Source organism: Tursiops truncatus, chromosome 5, assembly GCF_011762595.2.
Source record: "Tursiops truncatus isolate mTurTru1 chromosome 5, mTurTru1.mat.Y, whole genome shotgun sequence".
Lineage (NCBI taxonomy): Eukaryota > Metazoa > Chordata > Mammalia > Artiodactyla > Delphinidae > Tursiops > Tursiops truncatus.
In genome coordinates, this window is record NC_047038.1 from 88,485,902 (window position 1) to 88,507,330 (window position 21,429).

Sequence of the window (21,429 nt, forward strand, 5' to 3'; positions counted from 1 at the left end):
TTAGAAACTTGAAAGGAAATTTTGATGCACTGTCTTCAAAAAATTGTGCCTAAAAAACATTCTACTTCTAACCCTCAGATTCCTTATTTCCTTCTTATTCTTTCCTATTCTATTCCTTATTCTATTCTTTCCTATTTCTTCTTCCTAATGACCTAGAGATTTTAGATTGGAATTGGAGTCTGCTATAAGATACAATCTTTATAAACTAGGAACCGGAATAAGCAGGAGAACCTGAACTAAAATGGTCACTACTTCCCTCAGGTTAATAAATTTTCTTCTTTGTTGTTTTAATTTTTTTCAAATATGTAATTTACACATGAATGCATGATTGCATTTAGAAATTGAGCAGTTAAAAACATGCAGAAGTCTTCTCTCACCATCCCATCTTCCAATTACTATCCTATTCCTAAAGGAAGTATTGTTATTTGTGTTAGCACTGTCACCAGTTTTGTCATGAAAAGTCAAGAGATAAATCTTGTTACCCTCATGTATAATATTTTGACATATAATGACAAAATACACAATCAATCCTTTCCATATACATAATACCTAAGTAAACTCAGAACCAAGGAAATAAAAAAGATGTAAAGATCATTTATCTCAAAACAATAAAATAGTATATACTTAAGTTAAGAAATATGTAATAACAGCTGGATTAATGAAATGATAATCCAGGGTAAGAAACAGAGTTAAGAATCAGTAACATCAACTCATCAGTTTTCATATATGACTAGTTAAAATTATCATGAACAGCATAATCCATGAATTAATTTTTGGAACTTTTTTTTCTTTATTAAAGAACTAAAGTTGAAAACAAGCTATATTCATGCAAAGAATAGTACTAAATTAAAAGTAAACAGTCTAAACAGTCTATATCTGGATGTAAATACTAGCTTACTCTTTTTTTTCCATACTGATTTTCCCACAGGAAGGAACAGATTAAAGGGTGGATTACTTCAAGCACTATAAAGGTCTCTAGACTGACCCCACTCTTCAAGGGAACTCTTTCAGAGGAATAATGCTAAAAAGAACAGTGAATGCCCAAGAAAACCCACAACTGAGCCCTTCAGAGGGCCTTCATTCACCCGTCCCCATTGACTGCCCTGGCCTCTCTGAGGCAATTCAAAATAATTCACTGCCCACCATAATACTGAATTCACAACAGAGAGGAAAAAAGGTGATGGAGCTGCTTTGCATCTGTTTAATTTTTACAGAAATGTTAAGGGGGTTAATCTTCTACAAGTCCAGTCATGTGCTTTCACAAAGGGCCAAGAAAGGAGTCGCAAAGCCTGCCATGACTCAAAGGGAGGCTCTTTGTGTCTTCTTTTCTGCACTATGGCTGACAAAGAAGCTGCCTAAGTTCTTAGGCATTGGGATCTTGCCTGAATTCTGAAGTCAGTGAAGCAACAATGATGTCATTGCTTCTGAAGAACACTGTTGGCTGAGATAATGAAGATCTCTTCACCCAAAGCATTATCATTTCTGTGGCACACATTTCCTAAACTTTCAAATACAAAAGTATCCTACATGTTGGGAGGGGTGTCATATTTTTCTTTACCTTCTGCACTTTTGAAAAGAAAGCATACTGAGACAAGTTTCCCTCTCACCAAAACATATCTTTTTATGTTTAGCTAGTAGATACTATTGGACTAGAGTAGTTTACTCATACATTTAAAAGAGAAAAAAGATTATGCTTTTCACTGAGGGATAGGTATATGATTCAATTAATATTCTGATATTAAAAGTCCAATGGTTGTTAGGCAATTTAATCATTATATAAGTAAGATCCATTTCTCACCCTTTTAGTTCTCAATATATGTATACAAATGGCTTGGAAAAGCAAATCGAATTACCCAAAGAATATAAAAACACTTTGAAGACAGTTGTTTCTCCCCAAATTTTAAAATAATGGACCCCTTTGAAAATCCTTTACAAGATATGAAACCTCTCTGGGAGAGAAGGGACCACACAAATATGCACATAAATATAAAATTAAATTCAAGGAGTTTTTAGACCTCTTGATGCCCTTGCAGACTAAGAAACTCTGCTTTACAGAGTACAATTATGTAGAAAAAAAATTTTGTCCAGCTCTTTTTGGAAGTATTTCTGTAGAACAATGACTTTCTTAAGAGACTGAGCATCTTCTCAAAGCATTTTCTACTTCCCTCCTCTGATCTCTGTCTTAATGGTAGGCTCTTCTTCAACCATATACAATGCTAAGTTATGAAAAAAGTAGATCTCCCTTAAATTATTATAAATAAGAAACTTGAAGGAAGATAAAATTGTAGTCTTTAGTCTCAAAAGAGATTGTTGGATGAGGTTAGATGAAAATAAGAGATGGATATGAATTAAAATAGCCCAACCATGTTGTGTGCTACAGGATGAAGTTAATTATCTCCTTTAGTCCTCAGATATGAGGCAAATATTATTATCCACCTTTCAGATCCTACGAAATCAAGGCAGACATTTACTCTCTTCTCAAAAAGATGGTCTAGGTTTACCAGGTAAAGCTTAATATAAAGACACATTCCATAATTCTAAAAGAAAGAGATATGCAGTCTCCCATATATAAGGACAAACAAGAGGGCAAAGTGGGAGAAAATGTGTATTTATGGAATTTAGAGTTCGGTAACGTTCAAAGTAAAGAGTGTTAGTGGGGAGTGGGAGTCACTGATGAGCAGCAAGAGAGAGAAAATAGATAAATAGGTTCCAGGTGTCCGAGGACAACGCTAAAATATTTATATTTTATCTAGTAAGGAACGGGGAATGACTTACAAGTTTTAGACTACATAATGATTTTTAAGTATTTCAGTTCACAAAGGTCACCAAATTTTCAATCAAAAGCAGCAATCTCCAAAGCAAGATATCAGGACACTTACATTACAGAGATATGTAAAAATAGTTATTGGAATATGGAGAAAAAAATAGAACTTCTACCAAAGTTATCTTTGTTATATTTTTTATAATTTCTATCTCTGTGAATGTCTTATAATATGATACATATGTTCTATAATGTATAAACTATAGTAATACATTTGTGTGTATGTACACACACACACACACACACACACACACACACACACACACACACACACACACAGTGGTGTGGGCACATAATCCACAAAGTTTGGTAACATTGTATCTCTAAATGGACTAGAGGGAGTTTAGAAATAGGAGAATAGTTAGGGGACAGCTGCAGTATTCAAAACAAAACACTAGGTTCTGAACAAAAGTAGAAACAAAGGAGACTGAAGGGGCTATCTTGAGAGCTTTCTGGGTGTATAATTTGTGGGTCTTTCTTGCCAATTAGATAAAGGATACGAAAATCAGAGGGTTAACCGGGTGGATGCCAGAACCATTCACTAAGACTAAAATCTAATAGGAGAATCAAGGAGCAGTTTAGGAATTGGTTGATGGTTAGAGACAAGTTCAGTGTTGGCCATGGTGAGTAGAGGTCTTTGTGGGATATCCAAGTGCAGGTGGCTAAAAAGTGGTTGAATATACAGTCTTGGAGTTCAAGCGGAATGTGGACGATATACACCACCATGTAATTCTCCCACAGATCACCAATGGTACAAAAACGCGAGAGAAGAAGAGGACAAAAATCTTAAGGAAGACTTGCATGAAAAGGATGGAAAGAAGAAAAATTATCAAGGAAGGAGGCTAAGAAGTAAATCCAAGACTCCAGTCATGAAAGCCAAAGGGTGAGTCTAATGTCACAGAGAGGTAAGGTGAGTAAAAAGCAAAATGTAGCAGCATAGTTTATCATTAAAGAGTTTTGTTATTTATTCAGAAAATAAATGAAATAGCAGGGGCTGAAAACCAGATTCTAATAAATTAAGGAAATAATACATATCATAAGATGGTATATGGCAAAGTGTAAAAATGAACTTTTAAGGACTATGGAATTTCAGGGAAGAAAGAAAAAATCACTTTCATTGAAAAATGACCCTTGAGCTGGATAATGAACACTAAATAGAGGTGACAAGAAGATACTCAAAAACAGAAAAGAGTACAAGTTGACAGAAATAATAACAAACAAGGGATGCAATAAGGTAGTCTATCTAACTACATTAGATGTCTCTCCCCAATCTATATCTAACCAGGCACAAAAATCTCTTTTTTTGCTTCTTACAAAAATGAACACGTGACATTACTTTTGAAGCACACTGTGTGGGAATATTTATAATTATTTCATGGTTAAAATTTTAAGATTTTTTTTTGTATATTAATTAAAAACTAAGTAATACATATAACAGAGAACCCTGATCTCTGCCCCATCCCTGAATACTCTGCTCAGAGATTGAGTGGGGGTCAGGGATGGCATAAGGCATTCTGTTCTGCATGTTACTTAAAAATTTTTTAAGTTAAAAAACGTAATGACTATAATGATCACAAATAGCCTCACATGAAAGTGGCCCTATGAAAATGTTTTGCTCTGCTTCTTAAAATGCATTCAACTCCATCCACTCTTCCCTTTTCATGTTGGAGTAGACACACTGGATGCTTTCATCACCTGGATTACTCCAGTAACTGCCAAGCTGCCTCCGTCCTGTCACTCCTCTATTCTATACTCCATGTGGATGGAAGACACATCTTCTAAAATACATATCACAAAACTATATTGCTTCTGTGAGTACACTGGGGGGTTGTTGTTGTTGTTGTTTTAATTTGTAAAATAAGGTCTCTGTAATCTGGCATTAACTGACCTTTCCTGAAAGAAATATGAGAAAAGGATACAAACTATTGTTTTGGCAGTGGTAAGAAAGGACAGCGAAAGATGTGAGAGAGATTATGAGCCGACTGCCCATCATATAGGGCAGTACGTCACCAACAGCATCTTAAGGTGGTCGAAATTTTCATGATGAAGTAATGGTATCTGGAGAAGTTGTCCAAAGTACCTAAGGTCAAAGTGCTCATCGGCAGCAGAGCTACTGTCCGAACCCAGGTTTGTCAGGCTCCAAAAGCCATACCAGAAAGATTTATGGATATTTGGTAAAGATGATACTGGACACCATAAAAAAGAGTATCTCTTTTGAAACCATGTAGGATAAAACTGAATAGAGGGGAAATGCACTACTAAATAATCAGAAAAGGAAAGATACCCAAATAACTGATCAGAGACAGGAAGGCTACAGTGAGTGTGACAGAAGCCAAGAGAACAGAAAACCTAAAGAAACAATATGCTACCAAACGTCATGAGAGGCCCAAGAGAATGAGCTCTAAGAAAAAAAAAATCTGTTGAAATGTTTAAGTGTCTTTCAGTATCTGGGGAAAACTATTTATGTAAAATGCTGAGGTTGAGAGCCAAGCTGAGGTGGAGCTGGATAAGAGACTAAGTGATAAGAAGGGAGTTAAAGAAGATACATTCTTCACAGAAATTTGGCAATGATGGTGATGGAAAAAAGTATCTACGAAGGGGCAAAAGGGCCCAAATTCCAGCCAAGTATTTATGAAGACAGAGGAGACCTATACTGTCCAACTGTACACTCTTTGCATCTCCCACTTAAAACCCATAAGCATCTTTATGGAAATTCATAAAGATGAAAAATGCCTTTAGAATGAGAAATGAAATGTGTGGCAGCTGCCATGGTGACTTAGTAAACAAGCTCTACATCATAAATCTGGAGCACCCCACAATCTCTTCTGTGCTGTGCGCCTCCTTCCTGATTCCCATTCAACAGCCACCCTCAGACACTCAGACTAGGTAAGGAAGTCCCCTCAGACCATCAACAGGGGACTGCATCACATAGTCTGGGTCTGATAAACAGACATCTGAGGTGATAAGTGCTCTTTCTGGATTATCTTCCTTGGAATTTTCTCCTGTGAATTCCAGAGAAATTTTGACACTGTGAGTCTTATAGAGAATTTCATTTTTGACCTTCCTGACAAATGTCAGTTGAAAGCTCGTTTTGTTCAGTTTAAAAAGTACCTGGAAAACCTGCACTTTTTCATCAAAATAAGAGTGTGGAAAAACATTTTTAATAATTTTCCTTGGGCAAGGTACTTAACATTTCTGAGTATCAGAATCAATCACTTATTCATTCAATCAATATTTATTGAAGATCTGCTCTGTGCTGGTCCTTGTGCTAGACCTTGAATAAGCAATGTTGAGCAAACAAGAAAATTTGGGGTAATCCCACCTATTCTATGTCACATAATTCTTGGGAGAATCAAATGAAATAAGGCACATGAAAGAATTTTGAAAACCATCAAGAAGATATATACCATGGTGCAAATCCTTGGCTTGGCTCTTTACATTTAAATTAATTTAAAATTAAGTAAAACAAAAAATTCAGTTCTTTAGTTGCACTAGTCACATCTCAATTGCTACATATGCCTAGTGGTTACTGGATATTGGATAGCACTGCGGTAGAACATTTCCATAATCCAGAAAACTCTACAGGAGAGCAATTTCCTAGAAGCTGAAAGTAAAACACAAGAGTGAGAATCTGCATGACACCAAAGGGAGAAAAACAAAAGTGATGCTGTGATGAAAGCATATAACAAACCACACGTTCAAAGAAAGATAGCTGGTGGTTCTTATAAGATTATAAAAGTACCACAAAGGGAAAGTGTAGTTATGATAAAAGAGTAGTAAGAGGTAACTTTCATTGAGTGTTTAGTACATGCCAGGAACTAAAATCAAGTGCTTTACAGATAAATCCAAAGACAACCCTTTGAAGGAAGTACTATTATTTTCTCTGCTTTGTTGACGGATGAGGAAACAGAATCTCTGATAGGTTAAGTAACTTGATATAGGTCACAAAGGTACTCAATGGTAAGCCTCTGGGCTAAAACTATACTAAAGAAAAGAAAGAAATCTACCAAGGGGGGAAAGCGGGGTGGTGGAGGGCGGATGGGATGAACTGGGAGATTGGCACTGACATGTATACACTAATATGTATAAAATAGATAACTAATAAGAACCTACTGTATAAAATAAATAAATAAAATTCAAAAAGAAAAAAAAATTTTACCACATCAATAGCAGCTAAGACATTGACTCAATCAGCTTAAATTAGTCATTATGTAAAAAACAAACAAAAATCCCTTGAGGTAACATGGTTTATATTTGTGCCTTTTCTACTTTTAGTTATTAATAGTTATTAATAATAATATCATCATCATAGTATCACCACTATGTCTCTACCTGAATTTTTGTCTTGCTTCCTTAGGAATGTCTTCCTTTCTTCCCAGTCGTTGCATCCAGGCATCCTTCACTATCTACCTGAAGTCCCTCAAACACTCCAGCCTTCAATGATATTTCTAAAGTCTCATAATATGCTTTCTAGATCAGTCATTATAAGGCTAATTGTGTAATGGTTTAATTTAGTTGTTATGTTTCTTTATCAATCTTTATGGAAGTACACTATACTCTATGGGAGAGCATATGTTAAGTACCCAATAAACAAATAAAAATAATATATTTATATCAATAATACACTAGATGTTTGCCTAAAACTCATCATTGATAATTACACATTATGTCTTCATACTTTGTGAAGGCATAAGCTGTAGACACATTCCATCTCTGATAAATATTTTAGTTTTCTTATGAACTAGCTGAAAAATGTGAGCTTTTTTTCCTTCTCTGTGAGATAGGAAATAGTAAAGATTGTTTAAAAGATACATGTTAGATAGTCTTGTAACAACAACAAAAAAAGTCACTGCTTAGATTTTTGGATTTCTTTAGTGTTCTAAAGACCCAGTTTGAAGATCTAATTTTAAAACTGGCTCAAGAGATCATATTCAAATTCTTGAGTCTGTTTTTACAGGATATCCTTGGCTAACTTTACTCTAAGAAATTTAACACAGTTGGACTGTATTCCTTTGGCTTTGAAATACCTTTCACAGGAATGGCCATTAAGGTGGGGTTAGAGTATGTATGCAAAGGGGGTGGAACAGAGAATGTGTGTGATCCTATCCTAATGCAATATGTCCTTATATCAATCAAAATATGTTTTCTGAAATAATCACTTATATTTTGTCTCCATACCTAGAAATATAAGGGGTATTCTCAATAGATTAAACACTGAGCACCTAGTTTCCCATTCCCATTAGTTTTTCTAATGTCTAGCGCATTTAAGTTGTTCTTTTTAAGCTTTAGTTACTGGAGCTGGGGACCTAAGGTAAGGGACTGCCTTCATAACTGTTCTTATTAATTTTTCCTTTGTTATTGCCAAGAATTGAAGAAGACTAAAACAGATGACCTCCCTATTTGTACTGAAGGAGGATTGGACATGGTACCTCTATCACTTTCAATACCATTACTCTATCTCTGGACAAAAAGTTAGAAAAATCTGCAAAAGTAAGTAAATGGGCTCCTGAGGCCTGTATTAATACTACTATTCTCTGATTTGCATAAAAATCACTTCTTGTTTTAATCATATCATAAATAAAATATCAGGATTCTATATTCACAAAGAGAAGAAATTTGATTTCTTCTTTTAATCACAAGTAAAGTCCTGTAAAATCTGGGATAAAATTCCATATTTGCAGATATTAACTGGAAAAAGAAAATAACAGTCAAGTAGGATTAAAACTCCAAATTTAGATATATAGACATTGGAAAACTGAAAATTCTCAGGTTCTTCTAGTGACTCGGGATGTCAAAACCGTATCTGTTGATTTGTTTTAGATTACAAATCATGAGGTAAGGTATACTTAAGTTATAAAGATAAAATTTATTTTTTCTGACATTAATTCCATTTTAACCCTGTTTTTTTGCTATTTTGCACTTGACATCTTATCATTCTTCACCCCAAATTACATGTATACAATAAGAGGGGATACGATTCTAACAAGAGCCCTTTCAACAACCCCTTGATATATATGGTTTCTGCAACTACAACAATATGGAACTACAACAATGTGAATCCCAGAAATAGGTTGATTTGTGAAATGGGGATGATATTTGGAAAATATAATTATCTTCTCAGCCTTTGTGCATAAATGACTTGCTAATTATCCCCAAACTCTAGGTGGGAGGTTGGGAAGGGAAAGGAAAGAGGCTGTTGGACACTAGGATTGTTGCATCAAGAATATAAAGAGACTCAATATTCAACTTCTGGAGTTCAAATAAGATTTTTCAAAATAACAGAGATCTGTAGGCTAAAAGGGAAAGGATTTTCTAGATCCTCATAGTTGTCATGTAACATATCAATGCGAGGCCTGGAGGCCAGAATACAGAGGTTTTTTATTTGTTTGTTCTTTATTTGTGTTTTCCTCCTATGAGAAAAAGTCCTGACCATTGTCAGTCTTCATCATGAGGCTGGAGTAGTGAGGAAAAAGCGTTTAATTAGAGGAAGAAAAAGGCAGCCTTGGCCCTTTTGATCTTGGACTGCTTTTGGGATGAGGAGACAGATATCCGGATTTCTTCCCAGTTCTCCTTCGAGGCAAAGTCTCAAGAGAAGGGACACGGTGCTAAAACATACAGATCTCTGAGGACCTCCAAGGGCCAAAGCCTGTCTTCCTGCTCTATTCTGGGGACTCTGGAAGGAGAACACTGCATTTGCTAGCACATCAATCCAGTTGCAGCCAAGGAAGCCATGAGTCCCCTTGGTTCAGGTGCCGTAAGAACAGCAGTATCTGACCTTCCTGGGGAGGCTGTCTAAGAGGGTTGCTGAACCAGCATCAGTGAGGTCCCACAACAGAAGCTGCAGGCAGATCACGTGGGCTGGGGAAATAGGAGCCCTAGCCAGAACTCAGGGTGGTCTGCTGCACCCATGAGAGCAGACTGGAGTCAAGCTGAGAAGGGCCAGCAGTGAACGCCAGTGGAGCTAGCAGCAGCCAGGACGACAAGGACTATCACCCCAGTGAGGCCCACTCAGCCAGCCAAAGAAGCCCGCAAACTGGCTAACATATAAAACTTCTGTACTAAATCAAAATGTGATGCGTTTCACATTTAGGATATCTGGGCTTTTTTTTTCTTCTGTTTTTGTATTTGTTCCCCTCTGTGAATATTTGTAAAGAATTAATATGTGCTACAAAGTCACCATTTCTATTAATAAAAGGAAGGTCCAGTTTCATAATTCCTACTAGTGAAAGTAAATTCTTGGCTTCCCATTTCCTTAATTTGTATTCAGGATACAAAACCTGAATAATTCAGATTATTTGAGTTGCTTTATCAAAGTTGTCATAAGGTCACAAAAGGAAGAAACAGAGACGAGTGACATGCTTGTGGATACTGTGAGTTGAAGTCTGAGTCTCATTATAACTGGGGCCATATAACTAGGAAAGATGAAAAGTCCAAAAAGGTTGGGATTTTACTTAAGGATAAAAATCTGGGTGGTTAATGTAATAGTGATTTTGTCCAACATCAAAGCTTATAGATCTCAACTCTATAAAAATAATCTTAATGTATACCATAAATGTTCATTAATAATTTGTAGAAGTCTGAGATAACAAGATGTTAGAATATGTCTTCCATAAATTTAAGAGGAAGAGAACTAGTGAGCGGTAGTGTCTTTAAAATGCCCAGTGGAACTCAGATGATAGCAACCCTATAACAACTACATATGCTTCTGCTGACTTTTCAAATGTTGGCTCATCACAGATGAGAGAAGGATGTTGAAAAGACAAAAACAACATATCTAACCTGATTAAATTAATTGTATCTCTTTTAAACATAAATAGGGAGGTGCATCTACCACACCTAGCAGTGATTTCCTTAGGACTTCCCACTAGACTTGAAAGCCAAACCCAAGCATTAGAGAATGAGGAAGGACAACGTTTATTTGCATCAAATTGCTATACTGACTTTATCTACAAATGTCATCCAAAACTGGGAATGTAGAAACTTAAAAGCTGTTGTAATATTTTAATTTCTTGTTACTAAAAGGCTGTTCAGTGACATTTTATTCGTACGGAGCACAGGACATAAAAAGAACCTGCTTTTTCACTCATTTGTCTCACCAAAAGGGGCTTAGACATTGCTCTTATCCCCTTAGTACGTGGGGTAAGTCCTGATAAAATGGAAAATGTGAAAACAAAACCTGCCAATGTGCTGAAACAGAGGACTGAATTTAGAACGCAAAACGTTTTAGTATCACACAGACTTTATTCTTAACATTTAAAGAGCATACAGAAATCTATAAAGCACACTCAAGAGAAATAAGCCTTGAGCTTTGGCTTATACTCAGGTATTGCCTAAAAAAACTGTCCTTTGGACAAGAATATACACAAAATCTTAGGATGCTTGGTATTACTAATCAGAGCTCTGAAATAATGAACAAAGATCTCAGCACAGAATCAAAGAACAAGTTAATGTGGAACGGCATATAAGTGGTTAAAATAGTTGTGAATGATGAGCAGAAAACAAAAAAATGGAAAAACAATTTGAATCAATGCCTCTTGTCCAAGATTTTTTTCCAGATATTTAGTAAGGTACTGTAAAGTGATCTAAGAATATGCTGTATATAACTACATATCTGCAGTAAACCTTATAGTATATATATATATATAATATATTAAACTTAGGGAAATGGCTCCAATCATTCCTAAAATAAATCTTTCCATCATACACAAAGTCCCAAGTTCAAGAACTTCCATTAAGGATTTTTAAATTTACATATTCAGACCAGATGAATCACAGCTGAAAACTGGAATAAAATTTCTGGTGTCTAGAAAGAACAAAACCAAGTATTCAGCTCCCCTTGCAGAACCATGCATTAAAGGAGCATTTATTTTGGTCTGAGTGTAGCCCTCACATTTTAATTCATAGTCCCCATAATCTAATCTCAAACAATTTTCAAATAAAAATATTATTTCTGTGCTACACTTATTTTTTCCCATTGTCCCATTTCTCTACGTCATCTACCTGAAAGATTCCCCACATCGAGACAGGGATAAAAAGATCCTATAAAGAAAGAGAGGATTGAGAATAACACACCTGAATACTCTGCAGAGATGCAAGGGCCCCTGCACACATAAACAAAAATTGTTTGCAGAATACCAAATGAAGATGATCGGAAGCAAATAGCATTGATCTATATAAATAAATCTTATATTTGAAGTTAATGACTCATGATTTAGCAGGAAAAAGAAAACAATGACAATGATGAAGCAAAAGATTACTTAACCTCCAGAAATATTCTTACACAAATAATCCTTACACAAATGCTTCCTACCCATTTACTAACGTGAAAGTTTATAAATTGTACATGTAAAGAAAATAAGCACAGGCTTTAAAATGGGTTTAAACAGGAATACTTGGCATGTGCAGAGTCAAAACATACTTAATATTTTACTAAAAATAGGGTCTATCCCTCATAAGCAAATGCAGTTGAAATGAATGAAACCAAACATTAAAAGTATATTTTGAGGGCTTCCCTGGTGGCTCAGTGGTTAAGAATCCGCCTGCCAGTTCAGGGAACGCGGGTTCAAGCCCTGGTCTGGGAAGGTCCCACAAGCCGCGGAGCAACTAAGCCCGTGCACCAAAACTACCAAGCCTGCGCTCTGGAGCCCGTGAGCCACAACTACTGAGCCCACGTGCTACAACTACTGAAGCCCACGCGCCTAGAGCCCGTGCTCCACAACAAGATAAGCCACTGCAATGAGAAACCCGTGTACCACAAGGAAGAGTAGCCCCTGCTCGCCACAACTAGAGAAAGCCCGCGTGCAACAATCCAACACAGCCAACAACAAAAAAAGCATATTTTGATAATAGGATATATTTTATATTCAGAAAGAGTAAATGCATTTTAAATACTAACAAAGGTTTTTCTTGGTATGAACTGCTCTTTCATAACTCAATAATTGATATAGTTACTTCTGAGAGGCAATCATTTAATTAAAAAATCAACATTTGGTCTAAGTTACCTGAATTAGCTTCATACCCTAAGATAAATTAACTGCTTTCAATTTCACTCCAATCACACAGACACTATATCTGAAACCTTACAATTCTCTTTCTCCATTAATGCCACATCAATAACTAAATAGTAATCCAGCAACTCTGAATTCTCAATACCATTTGTGTATTTCCATATTCAATACCTTATTAGAAAAAATACGGAGTTACATTTTGTAACACTTTAATCCTGGTCTGTATAAATGCTCCTTTCATTGTACCTATTCATGAAGAAATAGAATAGGCCCAGGAAGACATGTTAGTAAGGGGAATATTATCTTTCATGTTTCCCATCTGAAACCTCCTTTAATCTTCACTCTGCTTCCTGATTACTTTATATAATAATTCAACTGCCTTCTTTTGTCAATAATTATTATAAATACCTAGATGATAAAACATACAAAACCAACCTGAAAAGGAATTCCATAAATACGATTAGTATTTCCGCATGAATCCAATGGGAGTAGCCTTGACAAATAGCTGAAATTTAGATTATATTATAAACTAATCTGTGCTTCTGTGAAAAATTTATCATTTAACATCTACCTAAAAGAATGTTTGCTATTGACAGACCTTAATGATTTAGTAGTATTATGTGTCTTGCTTCATTTAATAAGAAAACATCTGCTAAAATTAATTTTTCATGTTTGATTTTTTTTCTTCTTTTGGTGGGTTACAATGTCCACCAATGTTTCTCTTTGATTAGGGTATAAGTCATGAGAACTTCCAAATACAAAGGACTATAGCACCTACTCATGTGCCTACAGATCAAGGAAGGGCTCTGTGCCTAGGAAGTTCCTAGCGTCACTAAAATAAGGAATAGTCTTCCCATTATTCTAGTTCTTGTTTCATAGTTTCATTCCCTGGCAACCAGGAGCAACTCCCAAATCATTTCTGACTTGTGTATGTTTCCCACCTGGGACAAAGACACTCCTTCACAGCGCCATGACAACCACACCAGCAACACAAGCACTTGGGTTCATGCAGGAAAATGAAAATCCTGAAAGGAAGCCAGGAGATAAAGGCTTACTATTCCTTGTTTCCCACTGGTAGGAAGTAATTACAAAAATTACTTTAACACAAAGCTTCTGGTGAATGAATAGTTTGTAATTTGAGGGGAGAAGCCTAAGGGCCCAGGGATTAAGAAAAAAATATGAAAAGCTGAATGATGTCATACAAGTACAGTCCCCCTCCCACCCCCAGAAAATAGACTGCCTAAAGCAAACTTATTGATGACAATGGAGACATTCTTAAGAGATGATCAGAAGTACATTTGTTTTTTATCTGAGTTTAGACCGATGACTGATTTAAACAGTGGAGGTGAACTTTATGACCCTTTGATAGTTTATTAGCCATGTCGTTACCAAATAAAATTTCAAATCAGTAAAATATAAAATAATTTGGTACAAACTAAAGATGCCAAGAATGAATGTGATCTCCATACTCCCAAAGCAGAAATCAGAAAAAGAAGTAAATTCAACTCTCCCCTGAGATGAAGTAGACAAATTTCTTTATCATAAGCATGCCAAGTTTATATTTGTTGTAAATGAAAAGGATGGTATTCTTTGCCAGAACCTGGCTGCGCTATGTGTTGTGAATACCTGCCAGTTCTGCACTGGAAGAGATTATTTATATTGCCAAATGTAAAATTGCTTTAGGTGTTATTCTTAAAAGAGTAATTCTACAGCAGAGTGCCCTATTTATGATTTTACAAGTTCAATATATTTTAAAACACTATTCATATTTTTCCTCATTTGAAAAACAATATAAATTCCTTAAGGGTCAAGGAAAGAAAATCTGTGCCATATTTGGGATTGGTTGAGAGATTTTGTTTTTGTTGTTGTTGAATTGTACCATATAATATATTGTCTCAACAGATTCAAAGCTTTGAATTTTACTGGAAAATTAGATAAATATTCTTAAAGATAAGGAATCAAAATACAGGTTTGCATTTAGTCAAGTGGAATAACTTAGGGCTCTTGAGTATGGTAGAAGCATAATTTTTGCCTTATTTTTATTTTGTTGTTTTTTTAAGGACATAATGTCTTCTCTCCTATAGTGATAGGTAGCAAACATCTTTCATGGGCTCCCAAACCTGTGCAGTGTTCATTTTCTGATTCTCACTGATACAGATTTTGGAATGAGAGTTGAAGGCAAGCAGAGACATTCTAAGCATCCATGAGCCAATATCTGCCACCTGACTCCCAAGATAACCTCTACCCATTCCTACTACAACAGGTATATAAAGACACTCATGCAATGACTCTGGGACATGGTTATGAAAATACACTATGAGTTTTTTTAGTTCACTTACTATCCCAATGGATCCTTGAACGTAATATATCCAAAAGTATAGCCACTTGTCATCCTTCATCAAGCCTATTTCTACTTCTCATTTGAAACACCTGAATTCTGGAAAGAGAATTCTCTAGTCTTCCAGATTAGGATTCTGAGTCATCCTTGATCTCTCTCTCTCTCTTCCCCCATCTACTCTATCGAATAACCCAATCAGTTTTACTTCAATCTCAACCCAGTTTGGCTCCTTCTCTCCTTCTCACTACTACTCACCTAGTTCAGGTAATAATTTGTTTTAATTTAGAACACTTGCAACAAATTACAGACCTCAAATGCATGGCAGTTCTGAGTTGATAAAATGACAAAGCAAGAAATGTGGCCAGGCAATCAGTGTGACAACTAGCAAAACATTGGGTTGGCCAAAAAGTTCATTTGGGTTTTTCCATAAGATATTACAACAGCAGAGTATTTACTTACAGGGACCCTACTGATAGAAGTGCCTTGCTTATGATTAAAACTCCTCTTGACTTTCTGTTAGAGAAATTTATGAAGCCCATGGCCCTCAAATACATCTCTTTCTAACAAAGTCTTACGTATTTTATTCCTCTTCTAACTCATTGAAGAGAGACCTCATGTCTCCTAAAATAACATCCTATACTGATCCAGAAAAGCACTATTTTATATGGTACTATAGTTGTCATTTATAAATCAATATACCTTTCTAATCCTGGAATCTGTTTAATTTTACATTTTAGAATGATGGAAAACATTGTAAAAATATATCCTTAATTTTCACTTGGAAAGTATTTAGGCCATGAAAAAGCTTGGCTCTCAGTTCTATAACCAAGAAGTTAAAAAAAGAATTTAAACTTTATAGTATGGTACTTCAAGTTCTAAATTTGAATCTCTATTTAATGTAGGAGGATATTTACACTTTTAAAATATATAGTTACATTTTAAGACTCTCAAAAGGAGGTAAATTGATATCACCAGCAACTCAGTTCAATCAGAACTGTATAAATAAGAAAATAAAAATTGTTAAGCTCATACTAAGGTTTATCACAGAATATTCTAAGAGAACTGAATGATTTTATTTTGGTTCCACTTTTAAGATAACTGAGAGTTAACAAAGGAACCCCTTTTGCTTTGACCCGTGACTGTTGAAAACCTTTCCAATATATATTACTCTAGGTTGTGACCTACCTCTACCATAAGGTAATCTTCTATTTGCAACTGAAAAACTCAGTCTTCAGAGTCTGCATTCTTAAAATTTCCTCATATAATCGGAGTATATTGATACTGATCTACTGGAATTTATATTTTTAATAATTTCCTAAAATAATGTCCCAAAATATCTTAATTACATCCAATTCTTTTAAACATACATACCTTGACTCCTAACTTATTTCTCCTAATCTAGCATCTAAAAATGCAATAGGTCTTAAACATAATATTTCTTGCAATTTTCTGATTTCAAGAAAAAAATTAATCTCTCCTCCTCTGTAAATATCAGACTATTGGAAAGTACCAAGGGCTGATATTTATAGATACGGTTATCTTCAGGGACTGAAATGGAGCAATAGGGTACAGTTTGGTGAAACTGTAGTGTGACAGACGGAGCAAACAGGATGAGAGTCATAGACACTAATCTGGTTTCCAGTCCTCTAAGACCATTCCATACATGTGGTCTATGGTTTTCTAAAATATGTTTGACCGTTGCCTCAAGAGATATTAGATATTGTTAATATATAACAACCAAGACTACAGAAAAAGTACTGTATCCTACTATCTTTTGACATACCCAGTCTTCTGATTTAGAATAACGTTTTTAAAATATGAAAATACTTATAAATGAGAATTAAAGGTAATGTATTCACAACACGAGGACAAGCAATGTCTAACTATTCAACTTTAACAAAACTCAACATGTAAATCTTTTGCAGAAGATAATTAATATCAATAATTAATAACAACAGGTAACATTGATTAGGCAACTATTATTGCTGAGGGCTACATTCAGCAATCTGCATATATTAGTTCTAATACTTATTACAATTGTGCAATATATTTTTATTTATTTATTTTTTGCACGATATATTTTTGTTTTCTATTCACAGATAAACGGAGGCTTAAAAACGTTAACTACTAACCGAATAAGTTGATATTGTAGAGCTATTGCTCACACATGTCTATCTAACTGCAAAGTGTATCCTCTTTCCATTACACCACAGTGACCCTCTGGGATAGGCACACATTTCACAGTACTGCATCTATTAATACACACCTGTTGTTTCAAACCAGAAATTTCTCAAAACACTGTCAGACCATGGTAATTTTAAATGTACTTTAAATTGTACCATTCCAATTAATACAACATATTAAGGGAAGCTGGTGGCTTCCCTTAAATCAGACTAATAACCAGGTAACAACTCTCAAAAGACATCATTAATCTAGAAGACAGATAACTGCTAAATTAAGAAGATTATCTGTATCCCTGACATTTCCCTAGGGGAAATTTCCATTGCCTTCCATTCAGAAAGTTGGCCTGGCAAAAGAAAATACAGTTGACCCTTGAACAACAGGGGTTTGAACTGCCTTGGTCCACTTATACGTGTTTTTTTCCTAAAGTAAATACTACAGTACTACATGATCCGCTGATTCTCAGTTAGTTGAAGCCAGCATTGGTTGACTCTGTAGAGGTGGAAACTCTGATGCTGAGGACCCGCATATACGGCGGGCAGACTATAAATAATACACGGACTTTCCAGCGCAAGGAGGACTGACACTCCAACTCCAAAGTTGGTCAAGGGTCAACTGTACAGACTTTTTGAGATCTGGTTAAAAAAAACATGGATTCCCATAGTTCCTTTCTTCTCCATAAAGAAAACTTCTATACCCAACTTATAAAAACATCTCTTTAATACAAAGTTACTTTCAGATCTCATTAAAACCAAAATAGAAAACCTTCATGTGCCATAATTCACTTGACTTTGGTGGTTCAGCCTACCTTAAAATAAAATTCGACAGAATCATTCAACTCATTGTCTCTTCCATATTGTAAAAAGTTTTGCCAAATAGACAAAGTCAGATAGCATTCTTATTTTCAAATGTATCTATCAGCTGGACTTAAAACAAAATATAATTCTTTGCCATGTCAATATATCTCATTTCAAAAGTTTTAAAGTAATATTAATAATGCATAATTTAGATACTTCTGGAAGACACAAATATTTTCAAATTTTAACACAAGCTAGAGAAAAGATCATTTTAATGTGAAAATTTAAAAGAAGTCATAAATAACAAATTGGGGGATACAATAATGCCCTGAAATAAAATAATACCTGTAACATATATTCCTCTTACACATTTAAAAACAGGCAAGCCATATTTCATGATTTATAAACATAAACTTATTTCGCTACCTTCACATTTTATATAAGAGCACATGACAGTCACATTCTCTTAATTGATGGGAGAGTTGTTTTCAATATATGTTAGAATCACAGTTAATTATTATCAAAGATGCCTACCTCTGTAGTGGAAGTCTTGGGACATATCTATGGGAGCCCGTTCTACTGCTGATCTCTTGTAGACAACATGAATCCTTCCCTTTTCTTCCTCCATCTGCTTACCTCTTTCCAAGGGTTCAATGAAATATTCATCATTATCACCTTTTATCATTCCAGCCTAGAGAAAACATAAAATGTATTAACGTTAAAGGAAATATCTATTGTCTTTAGCTCACAAGTAGGTTTTTAAATGGCAAGAATATAATTTTTGAAAACTAATGGGTTTTCTTTCTACTTTTGGTTATAAATGTAAAATGGTTAAGCTATGATTAATATCAGTTATTCATATAAGACAGAAATTCATCTATGGTAGGAATAAAAAATTCATACAAGGTAGAATAAGAGCTTTATATAGGATAAGAATAAGGAAATCATACAATCTATACATTTTATCAGACTAAAAGAAGTACATTTATATATTCTACTCAGTATCTTATCTCTAAAACAATCTTATGGGCACATAAATTCCAGAAGCATCTCTGATTTCCCATAATAACCCATTGTGGAGCTTCTGTCCATGCATGTCAAGTATTTACATCTTCTGTAACTCATTTACATCTTCCTGCCATATCACTATGGTATAAGAGGAATGAGTTCCACGGGGCACTCACTACATCAAGTTATTTCGGTCCTTAGTTAGCCTAAGTTTCATTGGAAACCCCGCATTTCTAATATTTATTAATTTGAAGAACTAGCTCATTTGTCCCATATTAATCTAATTTCATGATTTTACATAATTTTTCCTTCTCAAGTTTCATCCTTTTGCATGAAAAGGTTATCTTACATTCAGTTACTTCCTTCCACCTCTCTAGTGTTTCTTTCTGACACGGTTTCATCTTTGGTTTATTTACAAAACATCAGGACTATACTATTCAATACTATAGCTGAAGAGAAATGATGGTTTTGTCTGAAATTTATTCTTCCTTAAGTATCGAGTCCACATTACACTCAAATAGTTATAGTTCATATTCCTACTGTAAAGGTCATACACTAATATGTAGTATTAATTTGAACAGCAGTACATTTATTTGAAAACAAAGTTGAAGAAATAATGTGGTAGTGTAGCATTTGTAATTATTTTGAAAATATTTATCAGATCTAAGTCATATTTTTCTTCTGAGGCCCTTATTCTATATTTTCAAATATGAGGTCACTGGCTCATATGGACCATAGGCAAGGCTGGGGGGAATGGTTCCCACCCCTTCTACCCGTTGGTCTAATGGCTCCACCCCTCCATGTCAAGCAGCACAGACATGAAAGGTAGGTAAACCTTGCCGAATAGCATTCGTTTTCAGCAAATATGCCTATGACTATGGCTTTTCTGTTGTAGTCAAGTCTGTCACCCCCTTCCAATTCTGTTTTCTCCCACTAGATACGCTCTATCCCCTCATTTGCCTGTGTAAGCCTCATAGAGAATTCTTAGAAGTTATGGTGTCTCCAAATGCCATTTCTACATCCACCTAGATGTGCTCATACAAACAGCCTTTGAATTTACACCTTGTCTTACAAGGAAAGAGCACTACAGCTCTTTCACAGTGTTTAGCTTTTACCCTCTTGAACAAACTTCTAACCTTCATTACAAAGAACATTGAGCTAGTGGGCATTCAGTAGTAATGCTGATCTTCCAGACACAACTCCAATATTTGGAGTTATTTTCTCATCTGATCAATTACTTTTCCCCTACTCTTGTAGGGGAAAAGTAGTGTTTTCACAAGTGGCCTGATTAGATCTTTACCCTTCAGAGTTGTTTCTCCTGTCAATGGATTCATCTCCTCTACAATACAACTTCCAACATCTTTCTCATGCTTTTTAATTGTCATTTAAATCTCTTTAGCATTAGTGTCATATTCTTAAATCTCATTTTACCAGTAATTTCAACATCACTTTTTTGCCTTGCTCAGGCATGGATGGGTTAATGATGTTCATAAAACAGATTCAAACTAGGCACAAATACAGTAAACATATAACAAGTTAACTGTACCACGCCTAAGGCTGAAATGTCCAGCCTCATTACTAGCACCATCTGTTGGTGGGAGGCAGCGTTAACTGGCTTTGTCATGGAAACGCAGATCTGCTGATGCATACCTAAGTTTACAGATTGAAGTTTATCAGTATTCATCTTCATTGCAGTCTTTTCTTTGCCCCAGACCCATTCAGTCACCGTGTTCTCTAAAGTCTCTTACATTCTTTTCCCATCTTTCTATTTCCACTGCCACATCCTTAGTTACAGACCTCACCATTGCTTATTTGGATTACAGAAATTGCCTCCTATTGTGAGACTTTCCATAGATCATAATGATTCTCCCAGATGAGTGCCTAACCCTGGGTGGAAACAGGGTCACTGAAGCAGCCAGCAACCTCTGAACAATGGGCAATGGTTACTGGGGACACTTGAAAGTCATGGGGAAAAGCAGTAAGGATTAACCCACATGCCATTAAAAATCATTTCTACATACCTTCCATTGCAAACACTCAAATCTCAGGCCCCATGATGTTACTTCTCCACTAGATCACAGGTAAAATTTAACACAGCTAACCCTCCCCGTTAGAAGGCAATTGAACATCTAAACCAGGTTGGGGCAATATCAATGGAAAGGCAAAAGCTGGGTCATATGACCACCAATAATTCTATGGACAGGAACTCTGAGAGCCTACCCTTTTATTCATCAATTTAAGCAAAGTTTAATGAAAAAAAGAAAACCTTATCTAAAG

The 21,429-nt window shown here is 35.4% G+C and overlaps 1 protein-coding gene across 2 annotated transcripts in view; it reads right to left on the reverse strand.

The window, feature by feature from the left end:
• The window catches only part of ADAMTS3 (ADAM metallopeptidase with thrombospondin type 1 motif 3), a 289,741-nt gene that overhangs the window by 129,632 nt on the left and 138,680 nt on the right, over nucleotides 1–21,429 (reverse strand). For both annotated transcript variants that reach the window (XM_033857125.2, XM_073805322.1), the window contains exon 4: nucleotides 18,679–18,835. In XM_033857125.2, the coding sequence (XP_033713016.1) occupies nucleotides 18,679–18,835 (157 nt within the window). The remainder of the gene's footprint in view (nucleotides 1–18,678; nucleotides 18,836–21,429) is intronic.